We start from the raw sequence: 19,026 nt of genomic DNA on the forward strand, positions 1-19,026 counted from the left end.
CTCTCTCACACACACACACACACACACACACACACACACAAACACACACAGTATAAGCCAGGACTCTTTGTGATTTTCTTTAAAGATTTATTTTTATTATTTTTTATGTGTATACATGTGTGTCTGTGTGGGTATGTGCATGTGAGTATAGATGTGAACCCAGGTTCTGTGGGAGAGCAGTAGGCATTCTTAACTGCTGAGCTGTTTCTCCAGCCCCTTTGTGATACTTTTGTATCTCCTAAACCCTAGTATGATACTCTGCATCCTCAGGTTAATAAAATGATTATCCTAAGAGCTCAGTCTAGATGTATTAGTAATAGCACCTCTTGATTAGAGACTAAAGCTGCTTGTGACCCTGGGAAAGGGAGAGTTCATGTTCTGTGTATTATATATAATCTGTTTTGGGATTTCATGAGTATTTTCTTTTATTCTAAGCATTCCATAATCCCCTTGCCAAATATCAGTCTCTCAGCCTTGTTTGGTCTTACTCTTTCAAGTCTAGTATATTTAGTGATGCTTGTCTCTTTTCGCAGGGATGACCTCACTGATGATTCTGTCTTCACCCGAAGCTCCCAGTGCTCTCGGGGTCTTGAGAGATATATTTCTCGGGAAGAGAGGCCTCTTAGTCCCTTCTTGGGACAACTTGATGAGGACTACCGGACAAGAGAAACTTTTCTACATCGATCTGAGTATAGTCCCCATATCAGTTGTCACGATGGGCAATTGCGGGGAACAGAGCGGAGCAGAGACAAACTCAAAGGCTCCTACTTGATGCGACCTGAGGAAAGGAGCCGGGAGGCCAAAAGGCCCCGTTATGATGACACAGAGAAGATGCACAGCATGGGAGGGGATCATCCAAGTTTTACATCTGGGACTCGCAACTATCGACAGCGAAGGAGAAGCCCAAGCCCTAGGTTTCTGGACCCTGAGTTTCGAGAACTGGACCTTGCCAGGCGGAAGAGAGAACAAGAAGAAGAACGAAGTAGGAGCTTGAGTCAGGAGCTACGAGTTGATGATGATCGCACTAGCTGTTCCATTCCTGGATTATCGGGTGTTCTAACAGCATCAGAGTCAGGATACTCTTTGCATCGGCCTGAAGAAGTATCTGTGATGCCCAAGAAGTCCATTCTGAAAAAGCGAATTGAAGTGGATATGAAGCCTTCCTTGCAGGTCTCTGTTGCATTTCTCTTGCTAATCCCTAATATCTTAAAATTGGATACTTTCTTGGGGGCTGTGTTCCTTAATAGTATCTTTTTAATATGTGCTACACTAACATTGTAATGCCTAATAGCAAGCTACCTCTTCTAGGATTCTCCAAATTAAACTGAGGGTTCATAATGCATCAACAAGGGCTTCTGTTATACTGCTTTCTAAACAGACGTTTTTGAGAATACATAATACTGTGATTTTTTTTCCCTTAAATTGGATAGGCCCATAGGAATCTTAGAATGTGTGTTTCTTGAAAGTAAAGCTTAAGGGCAAAAGAAGGAGATAATCCTAATTTCCTCATCTCTCTTTAGAAAGAAAGCAGAATGTATAAGTTGTAGAACATTAGACCAGAAATCAAGTGATTGATTTTGGAACCACCTCTGCCACCAACTTCCTGTAGGAATTTTAGACAAGTCACAACCTTTCTGGCCTTGATTTTCTTTTTTTTTTCCTCCCTTCCCTATGAAAAGATCGCTAAGCAAGAGTACTAGTTTAGCTAAAGGCCTCTAAACAAGTACTCAGGAACCCTTAGAGAAACAAAGGGAGGCTGATCAGTTGGGGCTGGAGAGATGGCTCAGCAGTTAAGAGCACTGACTCCTCTTCTTGTGGGTTCAGTTCCCAGCACCCACAGGGCAGCTAACAGTGTTCCAATAACATCAGTTCTAGGAGATCTGATGACCTCTTCTGGCCTTTGCAGGCATTGCACACATATGCATTTAGATGAATGCAGGCAAAACACTCATATATATATAATAAATAAATTTAAAAAGAGTTCCAGAGTTTCCTGTCTCCAGAGCAGTTCTACCTATATGTTCTTCTTTTGGTCTTCCATAGATGTGAAAACAAGCTGGGTGGGTTGGTGCACACGTAATCCCAGCAGTTGGGAGACCAATTCAGAATTCCAACTTCAGGGACAGCTTAGGGTACATAGTGAGTTTAAGGCCAGCCTGAACTACATAGTGAGACCCTGACTGAAGAAACCAGCAGTTGGCCTGGCAAGCCTGACAATCTGAGTTCTGTCCAAGAACCCACTTTGGAAGGAGAGAACCAATTCTTGAAAGTTGACCTGTGACCAAACACACACACAATAATAATAAAATTTTTAAGAAGAAATAAGCCAACAATAAATAAATGAAAGGAAAAAAAGCTTGGAGACTCTCTGAAATCCTTTTGAATTCAATTTCCTTGATAAAGACTAAAAAACGGGTAAAAGAAAGGAATACCTTTAATCTACTTCATTTCCTATTTCTCCTTGCTAGACAGAGATATCTGGAGAGATGGGGATCATACCTTGAACTTAGCTGAGATACCCTTCCTCCTTTTCATCTATATATCTCTTCTATTCAAGAAACTTTATTTCAATTACTAGTGTTCTGGGATTCTTCATAGGTGCTAAATCAGTTGTTTGTATTTGCAGCTTGAGAGTTTTTCCAGCAGTACCAGCTCCAACCAGGATCACCCTCTCTTTTCTGAACACTCACCTCTTCCACTAAGTGGTGCTATTGATGCTTTGGCGGCAGAAATTGAAAACAAGGGGACTACAGTGGAGGCTGCCCTGAAGGAACCTCAGAGTAACTTCTATCAGTGGGGTCCCCTCCCTAGGATACCTAAAGACAACAGTCCTCTCAGAGAAAAACTTGATAATTTCCTGTGCTATAAGGAGAAGTTGGATTTGAAGGCTGAGGGACTTGAGCAACACACAGACTTCTTACTGCCCCATGAGAGAGCCAGCCAGGATGGCAGTGGCTTTTCCCGAATTCTAAGCATGTTGGCTGATTCTACCAGTACACAAGAAAAAAGACGACGTAGCTTCCCTGACATCGAGGATGAGGAGAAATTTCTCTACGGGGATGAAGAAGAGGATGTAAAAGCAGAATCTCCACCTAAGTCCCTTGGGGGCTCTGAGAGTGAAGTTATGAGGCAGAAGGCAAGCTCTTTGCCTTCTTCAACTCCGCCTGTAAAGCTAGAATCACTAGAAGACAGCAATCCAGAATATGCCAAGATTCATGACTTGCTTAAGACCATAGGGCTAGATATTGGCATAGCAGAGATTGGTAAATTGGCTGCACGTACCCAGGAACGACTTCATGGCAAGAAGCCATCGCGCTCCTCAGCTGACCGGCGCACCGCTGTTGACCAACACTTTTCAGATGACCGCTGTTCTTCTGTTGACCACCGTTTCACAACTGATCGACGCTCCTCAGATCCCCAGAGACTGGAGAGCAGGGAGGCACATCATAGCAATACTCACTCTCCAGAAATATCCCATCCACACCCATCCTCCCCTGTGGATCCTTATCATCTCACAAAAAATAGCCCCCCATTCTTAAAGTCTGACCATCCAGTGGGTCATATTTCAGGACCAGAGGTAGTTGGCAATGGGTTTCAGTCATCTGTTGCAGTTAGGTGTGTGTTGCCATCAGCCCCATCTACCCCAGTTAGACTTCCACACTCCACTTCTTTACCCCAGTTTCATATGCCAAGGGCGCCTCAGTTTGCTGCAGTTCGGATACCTCCGAACTACCAGGGGTCTACGATTCCCCCTGCGTCCTTTGATGCCTACAGACACTACATGGCATATGCAGCCTCAAGGTGGCCCATGTACCCTCCCTCTCAACCATCAAATCACCCTCTCCCTGAACCACACAAGCTAATACCAGTAACCAAACAAGCTACTCGCAGTCGGCCCAATCTCCGTGTGATCCACACTGTGACTTCTGCTAAACCCAAAAAAGGGCCGTCAGTGCTAAGTTCAGTTCCTATTACACAAGTGCCTGTTCAGGTGTCCATTCCATCACTCATAAAATACAATCCAGAGAAGATTTCTGATGAGAAGAACCGTGTCTCCCAGAAGCAGAAGGTAAATATTAGCTTTGGGCATCACATGCCTGAGTTTTCTATTTTAACATAGTGGTTTAGACCTGTCTTTTTAAGACAAGGTAAATTTATAACATCTTTTTTACTTTGGAGGTTGCCACCATTATCCTAAGTAATGTGTATAGCCCCTTTGCTCTCATGTTTTGTCATATCTAGACAATGGTTTAGCTATTAGGTCCCACTTTGGTGTCTGGTCTGATTTCTCTGTCACATGAATGGTCTTAGAATTCTGAGAGTAGAATGGAAACCTTGAAGTTGGTTCTGGTCTCCTGGTTTTGTTTGATTTTTTTCCATTTTAAAGACATTTATGGGCTGGAGAGATGGCTCAGTGGTTAAGAGCACTGGCTGCTCTTGCAGAGGACTGAGGTTTGGTTCCCAGCACCCACATAGCAATTAACAACCATCCGTAACTCCAGTTTCAGGGAGTCCAACGCCTTCTGACCTCCCTGGGCATTGCACATACACCGTATACTTATACACAAAACACTCATGCACATAAAAATCTAAAAAAATTTCAAAAGTTAATTCTTAGAAGACAAAAATATGTCCTTTTAATTTTCTGTGGTATTAAGATACTTTGAACTTCAATCTTACATTTCATTGACAGTCTCAAGTTTCAATAAAAATAAAAATACTTCAGGATGGTGTTTGGAGACAGCACTTTCTTATTACTTTCCTGTTTATAGAGCCTTGCACTCAAGGCTGATAATACGTGATTTTTCTCATTGGCCTATAGATAAGCCATATTTGCTTATTTCCATTGGGTGGTAATACCATGGCTTTAAAAAAAATCATAAAATTTAGGGCAGCTATATCTGTTTTTGAGACAGGATCTCATGTAGACCTGCCTGGCTAGAACTTACTATGTAGAACAAGCTGGCCTCAAACTCAGATCTGCCTGCCTCTGTCTCTACCTCCCAAGTGCTGGGATTAAAGTCATGTGCCACCATGCCTGGTATATATCTGTATTTGAAATTTACTCCAGTGTGACTTTGGTTGAGTTATTTAATCTTGTATAACTTTACTTTTCTTACTTTAAAATAGAAAAAAAATTGTAAAGATTAAATAGCATGAAATATGCATCTATGATGATGAGTTGCCCACACATATTTGAGTTCCTTCATTTCCTCCCCTGGGCTTAGAACCACTGTCCAACAGTGCTTCGGGTGCTTCCTGCATAAAACAAATACTTTCTAGGTGGTATTGTTCTGAAAAAAATAATCTATTTTTGAACTTAGATCAGAATAAAATGTCACTTTGGCTACAGAGTCAGAGGCTCTGTGTGCACAAATTTGAACTTGAGGCACGGGCATCCTGTTTTGAGACAGGGCCCTGCTCTATGCCCTGGCTATCTGGAGCTTGCTTTGTAGACCAGGTTGCCTTTGATCTCACAGCAGACCTTTTAACAACCAAGCTTCCTGAGTGCTGGGATTATAGATATGTGCCTCTACACAGGACTTTTAAGATACTTAGCAAAGAGCTTTTGAAAGAAAGCTAAACAGATAACAGGATGTTGGAAGCCAAATGACTCCTGTCAGTTCTCACCTCAAAAGGAATAAGAAATAGTTTATTCTGGAGCCAAATGTGAGTGGCCATGGCCTGGGAATACAGATTCAGATTTCCCCAAATACCATGTTCCATTATGGAAGTGGTTACGTAAGATTTTTTTATTAGTTACAGAACAAAGTTATAAAAGTACTTACAGAATACATTGGTGGGGGCCATAGGTAGACAGATTACAGCAAGGAAAGGAAACTGCTACAGGTTTCAGATGTTAATTCCATGATAGTCTTAGCTTTTGAATTGGTAAAAGCTGTGGTCTATTAACAATACATTGCAAGGCAGGGTGTGGCGGTGCACGCCTTTAATCCCAGCACTTGGGAGGCAGAGGCCTAGTGGATCTCCGTTAAATTCAAGTCCAGCCTAGTGTGCGTAGTGAGTTCCAGGCCAGCTGTGGCTACAAGGCACTTTAATCCCAGCACTTGGGAGGCAGAGGCTAGTGGATCTCTGTAAATTCAAGTCCAGCCTAGTGTACATAGTGAGTTCCAGGCCAGCTGTGGCTACAAGGAGACCCTGTCTCAAAAAGACCAAAAAAAAAAAAAAAAAAAAAAAAAAAAAAAAAATCAAAAAACCATACATTGGTTTTTGATGGTCACAAGGATGTTAACACTTTATAATCTTAAAGTTCAATCACTTGACCTTATAAAATCTTTAATACAGGTGCAGCTTTTCATCCTACCCCTTTCTGAGAACTTCAGTTTATACTGTCTTACCATCTTGTACTCTGTAGGTTATTGAAGAGAGGGAAAAACTAAAGACTGACCAGGAAGCCCGTCAGAAGAAAATGTTTTATCTCAGAACTGAGTTGGAGCGACTTCATAAACAGCAAGGTATCATGCAACTCCTTTGATGACTGCCCTTTTTTTTTTTTTTTTTTTTTGTCTTTTTGAAGCAGGGTCTTCCTGTAGCCCCAGCTGTCCTGGAACTCAGAACTCAGAGATCCGCCTGCCTCTGCCTCCCAAGTGCTGGGACTACAGGTGTGCGCCACCACACCTGGCTATGATGACTGCCTTTTTGTATAATGACTTGAGTAGAAGACCAAAGTGGAGAGGTATTGGTACTCAAACAGGTTCTGTGAAAAAAATTCTGGCATAGACCTAGAGAAAAGTCAGAATAACCATGCAAAGGATCCCCCAGCATTCCTCTCGGATATTAACATGCTATCACATTTTCTCTGTTCTTCCTCTCCCCACATTCCTTCCCTTCCTCTGTATGTGATTTTTCCTGAACTCTTTTAGAATAAGTTGTAAGATATGATACTCCTTTACACTTGAGAATGTGTTTATTTCCTAACACCAAGAATTTGAGTACACAATGTCCTAATGAAAATTAGAAAATTAGGGCTAGGGAGATTGCTCAGTGGTAAAGTGCTTGCCATGCAAGCATGAGGACCTGAGTTTGGATTCTGAGAACCCACATAAAGTCAGATGCAGTAGCATGCACCTGTAATCCCATCATTCCCATGGCAAGATCAGAGGTGGGGACAGAAGAATCCCCAGAAGCCTGGTGAGTGCAAATGAGATCTATCTCAAACTAGGTGGAAGGCCGGGACTAGAAACTCAAGGTTGTCCTCTGACATCCAGTGGGGTGTCCATGCCTGCACTCAAATGCATGAACATGTGTGTACTCACACAATCATATGCACACATACAACATTTTAATTAGGAAATTCATTGTAATATTATCTAGTCTACCAATTTTACTCATATTTTGCCTTTTGCTGATAATGTCCTTTATAGAAAAAGAAATTGCAAGATTATTCGTCATACTCAGTTATCAGTCTTTCATCTTTTAATAATAATTCCTGAGCCTTTCCATTTCATAACTTGATAGTTTAGAAAAGGTCACTTGTTTTACAGACTACCTCTTAATTTTGGTTTGTCTGATACTTCCTTATGGTTGATTTCGGGTTATTCACTTTTGACAGGAATATCACAAAAGTGATGTCATGTTCATGTCAGATATTGATGTGTACCTTCACTGGTGATGTTAGCTTTGACCATTTGGTTAAGGTGGTACCTTCCAGGTTCTTCTGTCCTTTTTAATAAGTATCTTTTAGGGAAAATGAGACTGGTAAAAAAAAAAAAAAGTCACTCTTTAAGCTTCTTCTTTTCTACTTTTAGCACCCATTAATGTTTCTAGCCTAAATAAGTTACTATGATGGTTATTAAAATAGTGATTTTTTTTTCAGTTTCATCATTCCTTCTACATAATTGGGTTCGTGTCTTAAGAAGGAACTTCCTAATCCCTAGCCCAATTGTTTAATCACTTACATGAGTACTTATTCATTCAGTAGTAAATTATAATCTTTCATTGACATTATTCTCATGCTCAAAATTTTCCAGATTTAGCTAATGGGAACCTTTTTGTGTTGACTGTAATGTCTTTTAGATGTTCCCTCATCACTTTTGAGTTTTGTTTGGGGCCTAAAAATGTTCCATGATACCTTACTTTTTATTCTATTCTTTTTATCTCCTTTTTTTCTATTATTCATTTTCTCCTTTTTTTCTTTAAAAAAATTTTTTTTAGTTATAATATTTGTGTTTTGCCTGCATGTATGTTAAATGTACTACATGCTGCCAGAAGGGGGCATCAGATCCCCTGGAACAGGAGTTAGGGACAGGTAACTGCCGTGTGAGTGCTAGGAACAGAACCTGGGTCCTCTGCAAGAGCAGGCAGTGCTCTTAACCATGGAGCCATCTTTCTAGCCTCTTTTTTTTTCGTCTTGGAAACAAAGTCTCATGTAGCCCATGCTAACCTCAGACTCACTGTGTAGCTAGAGATGATCTTGAACTCCTGATCCTCCTGCCTCTACCTCTTAAATCCTAGGATTCTAGGCATGTACCACCATGCCTTCCATTTCTTTGTGCTTTTAGGAATTCATATATGCAGTATGCATATATTCACAGTGCTTCTAAATACTGAACCTGATGCTAGTTTGAAAGAATAGAGAACAGGAAAAGATATACTTGCTTCTGTCTGGATTTGGATTATTTTATATGAGAAATAGTTATTTTCTCTTGTAAAGATTAACTTGTGAAGATCTACAGTTTGGACAAAAGATAGCATTAACTCTAAACACAGTGTAGAAATGTTCTTAAGTCATAAAATAAAATATGTGACATTTGAGCATTTTTAAAATATATTTTATATGAATACATTGCTGCACGTATATATGTAAGTGCACCTGTGTCAGGCGGTGCTTAAGGAGGCCAGAAGAGGGTGTCAGATCCCCTAGAACTGGAGTTACAGATGGTTGTTAGCCACCATGTGTGTGCTGGGACTCAAACCTGGGTCCTCTGCAAGAGTAGCCAGTACTCTTAACCTCTGTAACAAGTCCCAACTTTGAGTATTTTTTAACCTCTGAATTGTTATTTGACTTTTTGAAGCGAGAACAGCAACTGTCTTCATATTTATAGCACATATCAATCTTTTTAAGAGACATATGTATAAACTTGCATATACCACTTGGGGCTATTACGGAACTTTATCCCTAGAGCCTTAGTTGATTATCTCTACACAAAAGATAATATGATCACTTGCCTTTCACCTTTATAGAAACTTCATCTAAGCCAACCCCATGAGGAAAGAAAGTCTTACTTTTTGGTGGAAAATTATTTTGTAATAATAAAGCCCTGGTAGATTACTACTTATAATTAAAAAGTGAATAAGTTTATTCCCATTGTATTTCTTTTTGTGAATATGTGACTATTCAGGGGAAATGCTACGCAAGAAACGAAGGGAAAAGGATGGTCACAAAGATCCACTTCTCATGGAGGTGAGTCGGCTTCAGGATAACATTATGAAGGACATTGCAGAGCTACATCAAGAGACGGAAGAAGCAGAAAAGAAGCAATCTGAACTGGACAAGGTGGCTCAGATCTTGGGAATTAACATCTTTGACAAATCCCTGAAACCTTCAAATGACAGTAAAGAGCCTACAGAGAAGCCTGAAAAAGGAGAAATATCCAAGAGCCCAGAAAAAGTGTCATCATCCTCAAACTCTTCCTCTAACAAGGTAATAATTCAGTGTTTCCTTTTCTATTATTTTTTTTCCCATATGGACTACCATAAAAGCTTTCAAACATTTTTTTTTTTAACTTCGTTTTCCAACTTTTTTTTTTTTTTTTAAGATGGGTTCTCACTATGCAGCACTGCCTGCCTCAAACTCAGAGATCCGCCTGCCTCTGTCTCCCAAGTGCTGGGATTAAAGGCGCACACCACCATATCCAGCTCCAACTTGTTCTTTTTTTTGAGACAAGGTTTCTCTGTAGCCCCTGCTGGCCTGGAACTCACTATGTAGACCAGACTGGCCTTGAACTCCCAGAGATCCACCCGCCTCTACCCTCCAAGTACTGGGATTAAAGATGTGTTCCACCATGCTTGGCTCCAACTTGTTCTTAACTCTTGTTAGAATCATTTTCTTAAGGTGTAGATCAGATCATAACACTTTCCTTCAGGATTTCAGCAGTTTCCTGTTGCCCACAACAGTCTACTCCACTATTTCTGCTTAACTAATAGGCACTCCAGATTAACTATGTCTTAAAATTAATGGTGGTACTCAAACTTCCTCCTGCATTTTCGTCTTTCAGGGCTGGCTATTCTCAATGAATAGCACAACCATCTAACACTTTCCCTGCTGGCAACGTGAAAATCATTCCTGTTACTTTCCTCTCCTTAACTTCCTATACCCAAGTAGAAATTGTATGCTGTCCTCAGAAGTAATCTCACCTCCATTCACCATTGTTGTCCCAAGTCCATTCTACTGCTGCATTCTTTTTTCCAAGTCTTTTTTTTTTTTTTTCTTCTGTATCCCTGTAGCCTCATCTGGCCTGAAATTTGTTGTGTGGACCTATGTAAATCATACTTTCTTTCAGGATTTCAGCAGTATGGAAGGTTTCAGGGATTTGTCATAGTATTATGGCTGAACTCCATCTCACAGAGATCTGCCTGCCTCTGCCTTCTGAGTGCAGGCACTGAAGGCCTGTGCCACCACACCAGGCTACTGCTGCATTCTTAATCCTTTCTCACACATAGCCAATAATGTGATACTGCTTTCCCTACTTCTTTAGCCTCATGGTGTGTCTCTTTTCTCTCTCATTCATTATAATTTATCTACTAGCCATTTTGTTCCCCAAGTGTATCATTCTCTCTAACGCTGTTGTATTTTCCCTTTCTTTACCATGCAAGCCCAACTTTTTCCTAATCTTCTAACTCATAGTCATCCTTCAGGTCACAGATTAAATTATTTCTCTAACTGTATACCCTGATTCTCCAGATTGTTAAATATACCCAATATATACTCTCATATTTTATAATTTTCCTTCTTAGCATTTATCACAGTCATAGTTAACAAGATTACTCCAATCAGACCTTAAATTTCAAGAGTTTAAGGGTGACAGCACTTTCTCTGGGCTCTTAGATTTTTCTCTTCTTTTCAGTTACATCTGTCTCATTCCCCAGCGTAGTTTCCAGGACATAGCTGAATGCCTGGCATGTACTAAGAAGTCATACTCATGAACTATTACCCTATATTTTATATTACTACCACCTCATAAAGTGTACAGTTTTCTACATATGTAATATTCTGTTTTGCCTCTCTGATTTTGCAATAATCTCTTAGCAGGAATAATCTCTCATAAGATTTTCCCACTCATCCATTTTTCTTCTTTGTAAGGCTCAACTTGAATAGTCCCTCCTGCCTGAAGAATTCTCAGAATTCCATGCAGACTTATCTTCTTACATTCCCATAGTCTATTTATTTGTAAGATTTATTTCATTTTTCTTATTTACAGATCATTCTTTGCCTGGCTCTTCTGTTAAATGAGAGCTTCTTGAGGATAAAGGAACATAACTTACCTTTGGTTTCCCGCAGCATCTCCTGTGTACTAGATACTTGTTCAGTTAATACTGGGGTAAAGGGAAGGGGACATTCTATATTATCTATTAACCAAGGTCTAATTTCTGTCCTCATGGGAGAGTTCTCTCCCACCAAGTCATGCTGTAATCTTTTTACACCTGGATCCTGAGTCTAGGATCTTTTTTTTTTTTTTGGTCTTTTGAGACAGGGTCTCCCTGTAGCCCCAGCTGTCCTGGAACTCACTATGTAGACCAGGCTGGCCTTGAACTCACAGGGATCCCCTTGCCTCTGCCTCCTGAGTGCTGGGATTAAAGGCGTGTACCACCATACCCAGTGAGTCTAGGATCTTTGATAGAAGAATTGAAAAGTTATGTCCCTTTGTAGTTGACTTCTGTAGGCTTCTGTTTATGCACCAACCCCATGATAACCTTTTATTTTAATTTGGGTAAGCCTTTATATTCTCTACTGCTAACAGTTATATATTAGAATTCAGTTATTTCAGCAATTAGAAATATGCCTACAAACTTTCTTTCCTACCAGTTCTTGATTTTTCTTCTTTGACCATGCCTTCCCCCAACCTCGCCCTCCTCTCTCTTTTTATAGTGCCAGGGTTAGAACCAGGGCCTGTATGCTACAGACTCCAGCTCTTCACTTCTCTTTAAAATATATACTTGGTTTGAGCTTTTTTTTTTCCCCTCCATTTATTTAAAAAAAATGCATACAGAAACCCCTCTACCTACAGAAACAATTCTTCATGCCTTAATATTTTCAAAGTCCAAATTCCTTTATTCATTTAGCAAATATTTACTGATCACCAAAAAAGTGTCAGGTACTAATCTAGATATGGAAAATGTAGCCAGGAACAACAAACTAGGCCCTTATTTTCATGAAGTAAGATGGAGAATGAATAAACAAAGGTATGTTAAAATGCCTAGAAAAAGAAAGGACAAAGGGCATAAAATGGCTTAAGAAGGTCTTTTGGATAAAGTATCATTTAATATGTGTACCCGTTCACATATTTTATTGAATATATTTTATATTTTCTCATCTTTCTAATGTCTTTCTATGTCAGTAAATAGCACTTCTGAAATTTTTAAAAAGTTCAGGGGCTGGAGAGATGGCTCAGCAGTTAAGAACACTGAATGTTCTTGCAGAAGACACAGGTTTGAGTCCCAGCACCCACATGGCAGCTAACAACTGAAGTACTGTCTGGTGAGGAGATGATAGGAAACAGAGAAAAAGGGGAAAGAACTTCAAAGATCCTGGAGCTTGAAGCTAGGCATTCGTGCATGTGAGGCAAACATGCTACTGTTGAGCTATATCCCTAGCTCCCTTTGTACTTTTTTGGCGGGGGTCTCCGCCTCCGACTTTTTTCCCTTTTTTACTTTTTAAAAAATTTTTATTTATTATTTTTGTGTGTATGTGTATATTGCCTGCATGTAGGTAAGTGCACCTGTGTCATGAAGTACCTGAGGAGGTCAGAAGAGGCTGTCGGATCCCCTGGGACTGGAGTTACAGACAGTTGTTAGCTGCCATGTGGGTGCTGGGATTTGAACCCAGGTCTTCTGCAAGAACAACCAATGTTCTTAGCCGCTGAGCCATCTCTCCAGGCCATCGTACTTTTTAAAAATCCTTTTTGTTAAGATTTATTCTTTATGCCGGGCGTGGTGGCACACGCCTTTAATCTCAGCACTTGGGAGACAGAGGCAGGTGAATCTCTGTGAATTCAAGGCCAGCCTGGTCTACAAAGTGAGTTCCAGGACAGCTGAGGCTACAGGGAAACCCTGTCTCAAAAAGACCAAAAAAAAAGAGCTTTATTTTTTTATTTATGTGTATGTGTGTGTGTATGCACACTTGTGTGGAGGTGACTGTGGAGGGCAGAAAAGGGTGTCAGATTCCTTGGAGCTGGAGTTACAGGTAGTTGTGAACTGCCCAATGTAGGTGCTGGAAACCACACTCCAATCATCTGCAAAACTAGCAAGTGTTCTTAACTGCTAAGCCACCATTCCAGGCTTTAAATTTATTTTTTATTAGCATATATCAATAACATATTATTAATTGCACAGTATACGGAGTTTTTTGTTGTTGTTGTGGTGGTGGTGTTTTGTTTTGTTGGTTGGTTTGGGGTTTTTTTGAGACAAAGTCTCCCTGTAGCCACAGCTGGCCTAGAACTGGCTATGTAGACCAGGTTGGCCTCGATCTCACAGAGATCCACCTGCCCATGCTTCCCAAGTGCTGGGATCAAAGGCATGCACCACCACACCTGGTTTATAAATGGGTTATATTATGACATGTTTATACATACATATTTTTATCATATTCATTATCTTGTCTTCTTCCCACTTCTCTTGAGCCCCTTCCTCTTCCCAACTAGTCCCCATCTACTTTCATGTCTTTTGTGCCTGTGACCCGATACTTAAATGAGCTTGGGTGAGGAGTTATTTGTAAGAGCATCAGTTACACGACTGAAGAAAACGTCTCTCCCTTTCCCAGCAACCATTAACTGCCAATAACTCCTTAGGGAGAAATATAACAGTTAACTGCCTATAAGTTCTCAGAAAGGGGTAGGAGCTTGTGAGCCCCTCCCCCATCCATGACAGGATGTTGAGGGGTCTGCTTTTGTGTGGGTATTATTATATAGGCAGTCATAGTTGCTATAAGTTCATGAGTGGTCATACTTGGGAGACAGTAGTCCTCAATACTACCCTTCTCTGGCTCTTACATTCTTTCCACCTTTTCTTCAACAGTTCCTTGATTCTTAGATGTCCTATTTAGGACCAGGCATTCAGTAGTCCTTTATTCTCAGCTCTTTCTATTTTGAGACAGACTCACTAAGTTGGCTAAGGTAGCCTTGAACTCACTCTAGTATAGCCAGGCCTTGAATTTGGTATCCATCTGCCTCAGCCTCTTAAGTAGCTGGGATTATAGGCCTATAACACTAGTTCCAGTGTGAAAATTCTCTTGTTTTCTATACCTTATGCCCAACATTAACCAAAATCCTTATTTCCTAAGTGCCTTTCCCCCCTACTTAGTGACAAATGCATATAAATGTATTATTGATAGCTTACTGTTGGGAAGTTACTTTTTTTTATTTTTATTTTTTAAATATTTATTATTTTTATTTTATGTGTATGAGTATATTGCCTGCATGTATGTGAGTGCACTTGTGTCGTGCAATTCTGCGGAGGTCAGAAGAGGGTGTCGGATTCCCCTGGAACTGGAGTTAAGGACGGTTCATAGCTGCCATGTGGGTGCTGGGAATCGAACCCAGGTCTTCTGCAAGAGCAGTCAGTGCTCTTAACTGCTGAGCCATCTCTCCAGCCCTGGGAAGTTATGTTTTAAAAGAGAATTTGAGCTGGGGACATGGCTCAGCAGGTAAAAGCACTCACCACAGAAGCCCGATGACCTGAGTTTGAGCTCTAAAACCCATGTAAAAATCTTTGTGCAGTGGTGCCCATCTATAAACCACCACTCCTAAGATAAGATAGGATGCAGAAACAGAAGAATCATCTAGAAGCTCTAGGGCCGACTGCCCTGGAGTATGCACCACAGCAGCAGAAACAAGAGACCATGCCTCAACAAGATGGAAGGTGAGAGATGACTCCCAAAAGTTGTTGTCTGACCTCCAAACACATGCCATAGTACACACATGCCTGTTCACGTGCTCACATACTCATAAAGAAAAAAAAAATTCATTGTTAACTGAAAGGTATTAGATTCTGTTGGTGACCTTCTAGGCAGTTGGGATTTTTGGCCTGATTCCTTTAGGTCATCCCATGTCATTACTGTCTGCTTTACCCATACCTAATACTAGTGTTCCATGCATACTAGGATACATATGAAAAGTGATTTGACTATCACCTATTTTTTTCATATTCTTAACTTGCCAGCTGCCTTTTACTTTTCATTTTTCTTTGCAGTTCATTATTACGATTTTTAAATTTAACTGACATATTTGGTTATTTAGATAACACATTCAACATCTACCAAAGGGTATATAGTGAAATGACTCCTTCCTACCTTTCTTCTCCAGTCCCCCTCCTCAGAGGCAGCCAATCTTCCCATAAACTTAGATATTCTTTTTTAATTTTATAAATGTATATACACACACACAAATATATATAATTTTATTTATTAGGCAGGGGCATGTGTGTATCATAGCACACATGTGGAGGTCAGAGGCCAACTCATAGGAGTTGGTTTTCTCTCTCCCTAATGTAGGTCCCAGAGATTGAACTCAGATCATCAGACTTGGTAGTATTCATCTTTACCCACTGGGCCATCTCACTGGTTCCACATGACCTTAGGTGTTAGAGATATATTTTTGGGGGGCGGGTGTCTTTTTGAGATAGGGTCTCCCTGTAGCCCTAGCTGGCCTGGATTTGCTATGGAGACCAGGCTGGCCTCGAACTCATAGAGATCCGCCTGCCTCTGCCTCCCAAGTGCTGGGATTAAAGGTGTGCGCCACCACGCCCGGCTTAGAGATATTTTAAGATATATAAGAAGCTATATTCTTGATGTGAATTCTTAGTTCTCTTGAACTTAGAATATAGGTTCTTTAGGGTTCTTCTCAGCTTATATGGCTTCTTATAGACTAAAAATATGGTCATATAACTATATTCCTATGATTATGACCACCTACTTTTTCTGAGAGTAGATAAATCTAGTCTTTCTTGAAGTCTTTGTAAGTACAAGTTTTTCTCTCTAGGAATCAAAAGTAAATGAAAAGGCCTGTACTAAGAGCCCTAATCCTACCGAAAGCATCCAGTCAACTGCTAAGCAGTCTGCTCAACCTGTGGCTGCTTATGAGTATTATGATGCTGGCAATCACTGGTGCAAAGACTGCAATACCATCTGTGGGACCATGTTTGACTTCTTCACCCATATGCACAATAAGAAGCACACACAGGTAGGTATCCTGCCCTCTGTTGTTTCCACTACCACCCTCATTACTCTCCAACTTCTATGCTCCCATCTGCATTACAAAGCTGGAAAATGAAACATTCTCAAATGGGTAGAAGCCCAAAACTGAAGAGCCAAGAGATACCAGCAAAGGAGATATCATCCCAGGGCTCAGTTCAGGGGACCTACTGTAACTAAGCACCATGACAAGTGTAAGTGAGGCTTTAGTCTCTTATTCCTTGAGTACCTGAATTTTTGTTTATCTGTTTCTTGTACTTGTTCTAACATTCTTTTACCTTTTCCACAGGTGATTTCCGTTTTAAACAGTTGGCAGAGTTGGTGGGTTGGGAGGTGGGTTACTAGGGACTTCTTGTTCCCTGGTCTGATATGTGGGGGGAAAAAGAGAGAAAAGTGGGTCATTGAGCTTTTAGTGCTGTTGTGTGAGCGCCTCTGCCTCTTGCAAATAGACACTGGATCCCTACAACAGACCTTGGGCTTCAAAGACCCTGAGTGAGGCTAAGCAAGATGCTTTAAAGCGAACTGACAAGATAACTGTTCCTGCAAAAGGTGTGTTTCCTTCCTACCTCTTTTTGTACCTCTTTTGTGGCTTCCTTACATTCAGCCAAGGAAGAGATTCTCTGAACTAAGAGCACAGTATGAGACATAGTTGTTCCTCCTAACACAGTAAGCTGTAAGAATGCCTTTTCATGTACAATAGCGGTTAGGTCCTGAAGTTAAAAAGAGATCTATCTGTGAAGACAGTGATCTCTACCTACATGGCCAAAAATCTAGTAACAAATGTTAAATATGTAAGTACTGTATATGTAGAGCAGAAACCTTTTTTGAAATCCAGATATAAAAGATAGTAGAAAGGTAGCGATTTACTAGCCTTTTCAACTAAGAACTGTAATTTTGAGACATTTTTATTAGGAAGTAAGTTGAGAAGTAAAATGTCTTTAAAAATTTCAATTTCTTACCTTTACAAATAGTGCTGCCGTTGCTGCCTTCTTTAGATCTGCAAAAGATAGAGCCCTGAGTACCTATACCAGCATGAGAGAGCCTCATACAAATTGTAGTAAGCTAATTATTTGGGAGCATAGTTTTTAAGATGCTCAGTTAGGGTTAAAGGAATGAATCTGGCATAGGACACTGATTTAACTGGGTAGTGTTCTGAAGAGGTAAAAAGAATAGAGGTATAGAATTCAAGCCTTAGTTTAAGAATACTCTGCCCTTGGGATTCATCTAAATGCCACTTCTGACTCCAAAGTGGGTAAGGTCATCCTAATGCAAAAGGGTGATGGGGTTTCCTTTGGTCCTTGATGGAAAAGACTTGTTTCCTTAACCCTTTTCTGTTTCTTTCAGGCTCTGAGTTTTTGATTCCAATCACTGGATTTTACTGCCTGCTCTGTGAGGAATTTTTGGGGGATTCAATTTCTGGAGAGCAACATGTGAAGGGTCACCAGCACAATGAGAAATACAAGGTTGGTCTTTGTGGTGCCCTGTGGTGCTCCCCCTTTCTGTAGTAATTCTTTTGACCTTGTCAAACTTCAAAGCTAGAAAGTTACTGGCACTTCACTTGCCTTATAACCACTAGCAAGTTCTTAAACCCAGTGAGAGATGCTCACTGAGCTAATCAAACATCTATAGCCCTTGAAAAGATTCATCTAGGAATTTCTACTAAATAAGTCATAACAGTGACAAGGGCCAAGATTTTCTCTCTTATAGCAATTTGACAAGTTATTGAGCCTTTATCTTTTCTCTCTCCAGAAATATGTGGAGGAAAACCCATTGTATGAAGAACGACGGAATCTGGACCACCAAGCTGGCTTGGCTGTAGTCCTAGAGACAGAGCGGCGACGGCAAAGTGAGCTAAAGCGCAAACTTAGTGAGAAACCAAAGGAGGAGAAGATAGAAAAAAAGGCAAAAGTTGTCAAAGAACCAAAGGAGGATGACAGAGTCTCTGTGGAATTAGAGAACCAACTCTCTGAAGATGTGAATTCCCCTGAAAGAGGTGACACTAAGAGGAATGCTAGCATCAGACTCCAAGGAAAAGAAGAGGTAAAGAAGGAATCATCAACACCATCTTCTTTTGGGAAGTTCAGTTGGAAGAAGCCAGAAAAAGAAGAAGAAAAAAGTTCATTGGTGGCTCCAAGTACCATTAAGGAAGACATTGTGGAAAACAGTAGGGACAAAGACGATGGCAGAGCTGAAGCTGGAAAGGCAAAGCCCATCAAAATCAAGCTGTCTGGGAAAACTGTTGTTGCACATACCAACCCATGGATGCCTGTGGTTACAACTTCAACACAGACAAAGATCCGACCCAACCTGCCTATCCCATCTACCGTCCTCCGCAAGTCAGGTTCAGCCACAGTGAGCAAGCCTGCTCCTCTTAATACCTTTCTGTCCATCAAGTCCTCTGGTACCTCTGGCAAACCTCTGCCAGTGGTTAAAGAGTCTTCATCTGATCTGCTCTTGCCTCCAGATATCATCTCCAAAGCTTTTGGAGGGGAAGAGGTGACCCTCAAAGGGTCTCCAGAGGAAAAAGTGGTGGTGGCTGAAAAGAAAGAGCCATCCCAAATACCTGAGCAAGTATTGGCACTACCTCTGCCACCCCCACC

General features: G+C 40.7%; 1 protein-coding gene across 1 annotated transcript in view; it reads left to right on the top strand.

Moving 5' to 3' along the window:
- Positions 1-19,026, top strand: part of Znf318 (zinc finger protein 318) — a 31,429-nt gene that overhangs the window by 8,975 nt on the left and 3,428 nt on the right. The window contains exons 3-10 of the mRNA XM_029561617.1: positions 534-1,170; positions 2,627-4,069; positions 6,377-6,476; positions 9,363-9,664; positions 16,215-16,415; positions 16,876-16,975; positions 17,771-17,889; positions 18,176-19,026. The exon at positions 18,176-19,026 is cut by the window's right edge and continues 3,428 nt beyond it. Of these exons, the coding sequence (XP_029417477.1) occupies positions 534-1,170; positions 2,627-4,069; positions 6,377-6,476; positions 9,363-9,664; positions 16,215-16,415; positions 16,876-16,975; positions 17,771-17,889; positions 18,176-19,026 (3,753 nt within the window). The remainder of the gene's footprint in view (positions 1-533; positions 1,171-2,626; positions 4,070-6,376; positions 6,477-9,362; positions 9,665-16,214; positions 16,416-16,875; positions 16,976-17,770; positions 17,890-18,175) is intronic.

The sequence above is a fragment of the Nannospalax galili genome, unplaced genomic scaffold (assembly GCF_000622305.1).
Source record: "Nannospalax galili isolate Female #2095 unplaced genomic scaffold, S.galili_v1.0 scaffold653, whole genome shotgun sequence".
Lineage (NCBI taxonomy): Eukaryota > Metazoa > Chordata > Mammalia > Rodentia > Spalacidae > Nannospalax > Nannospalax galili.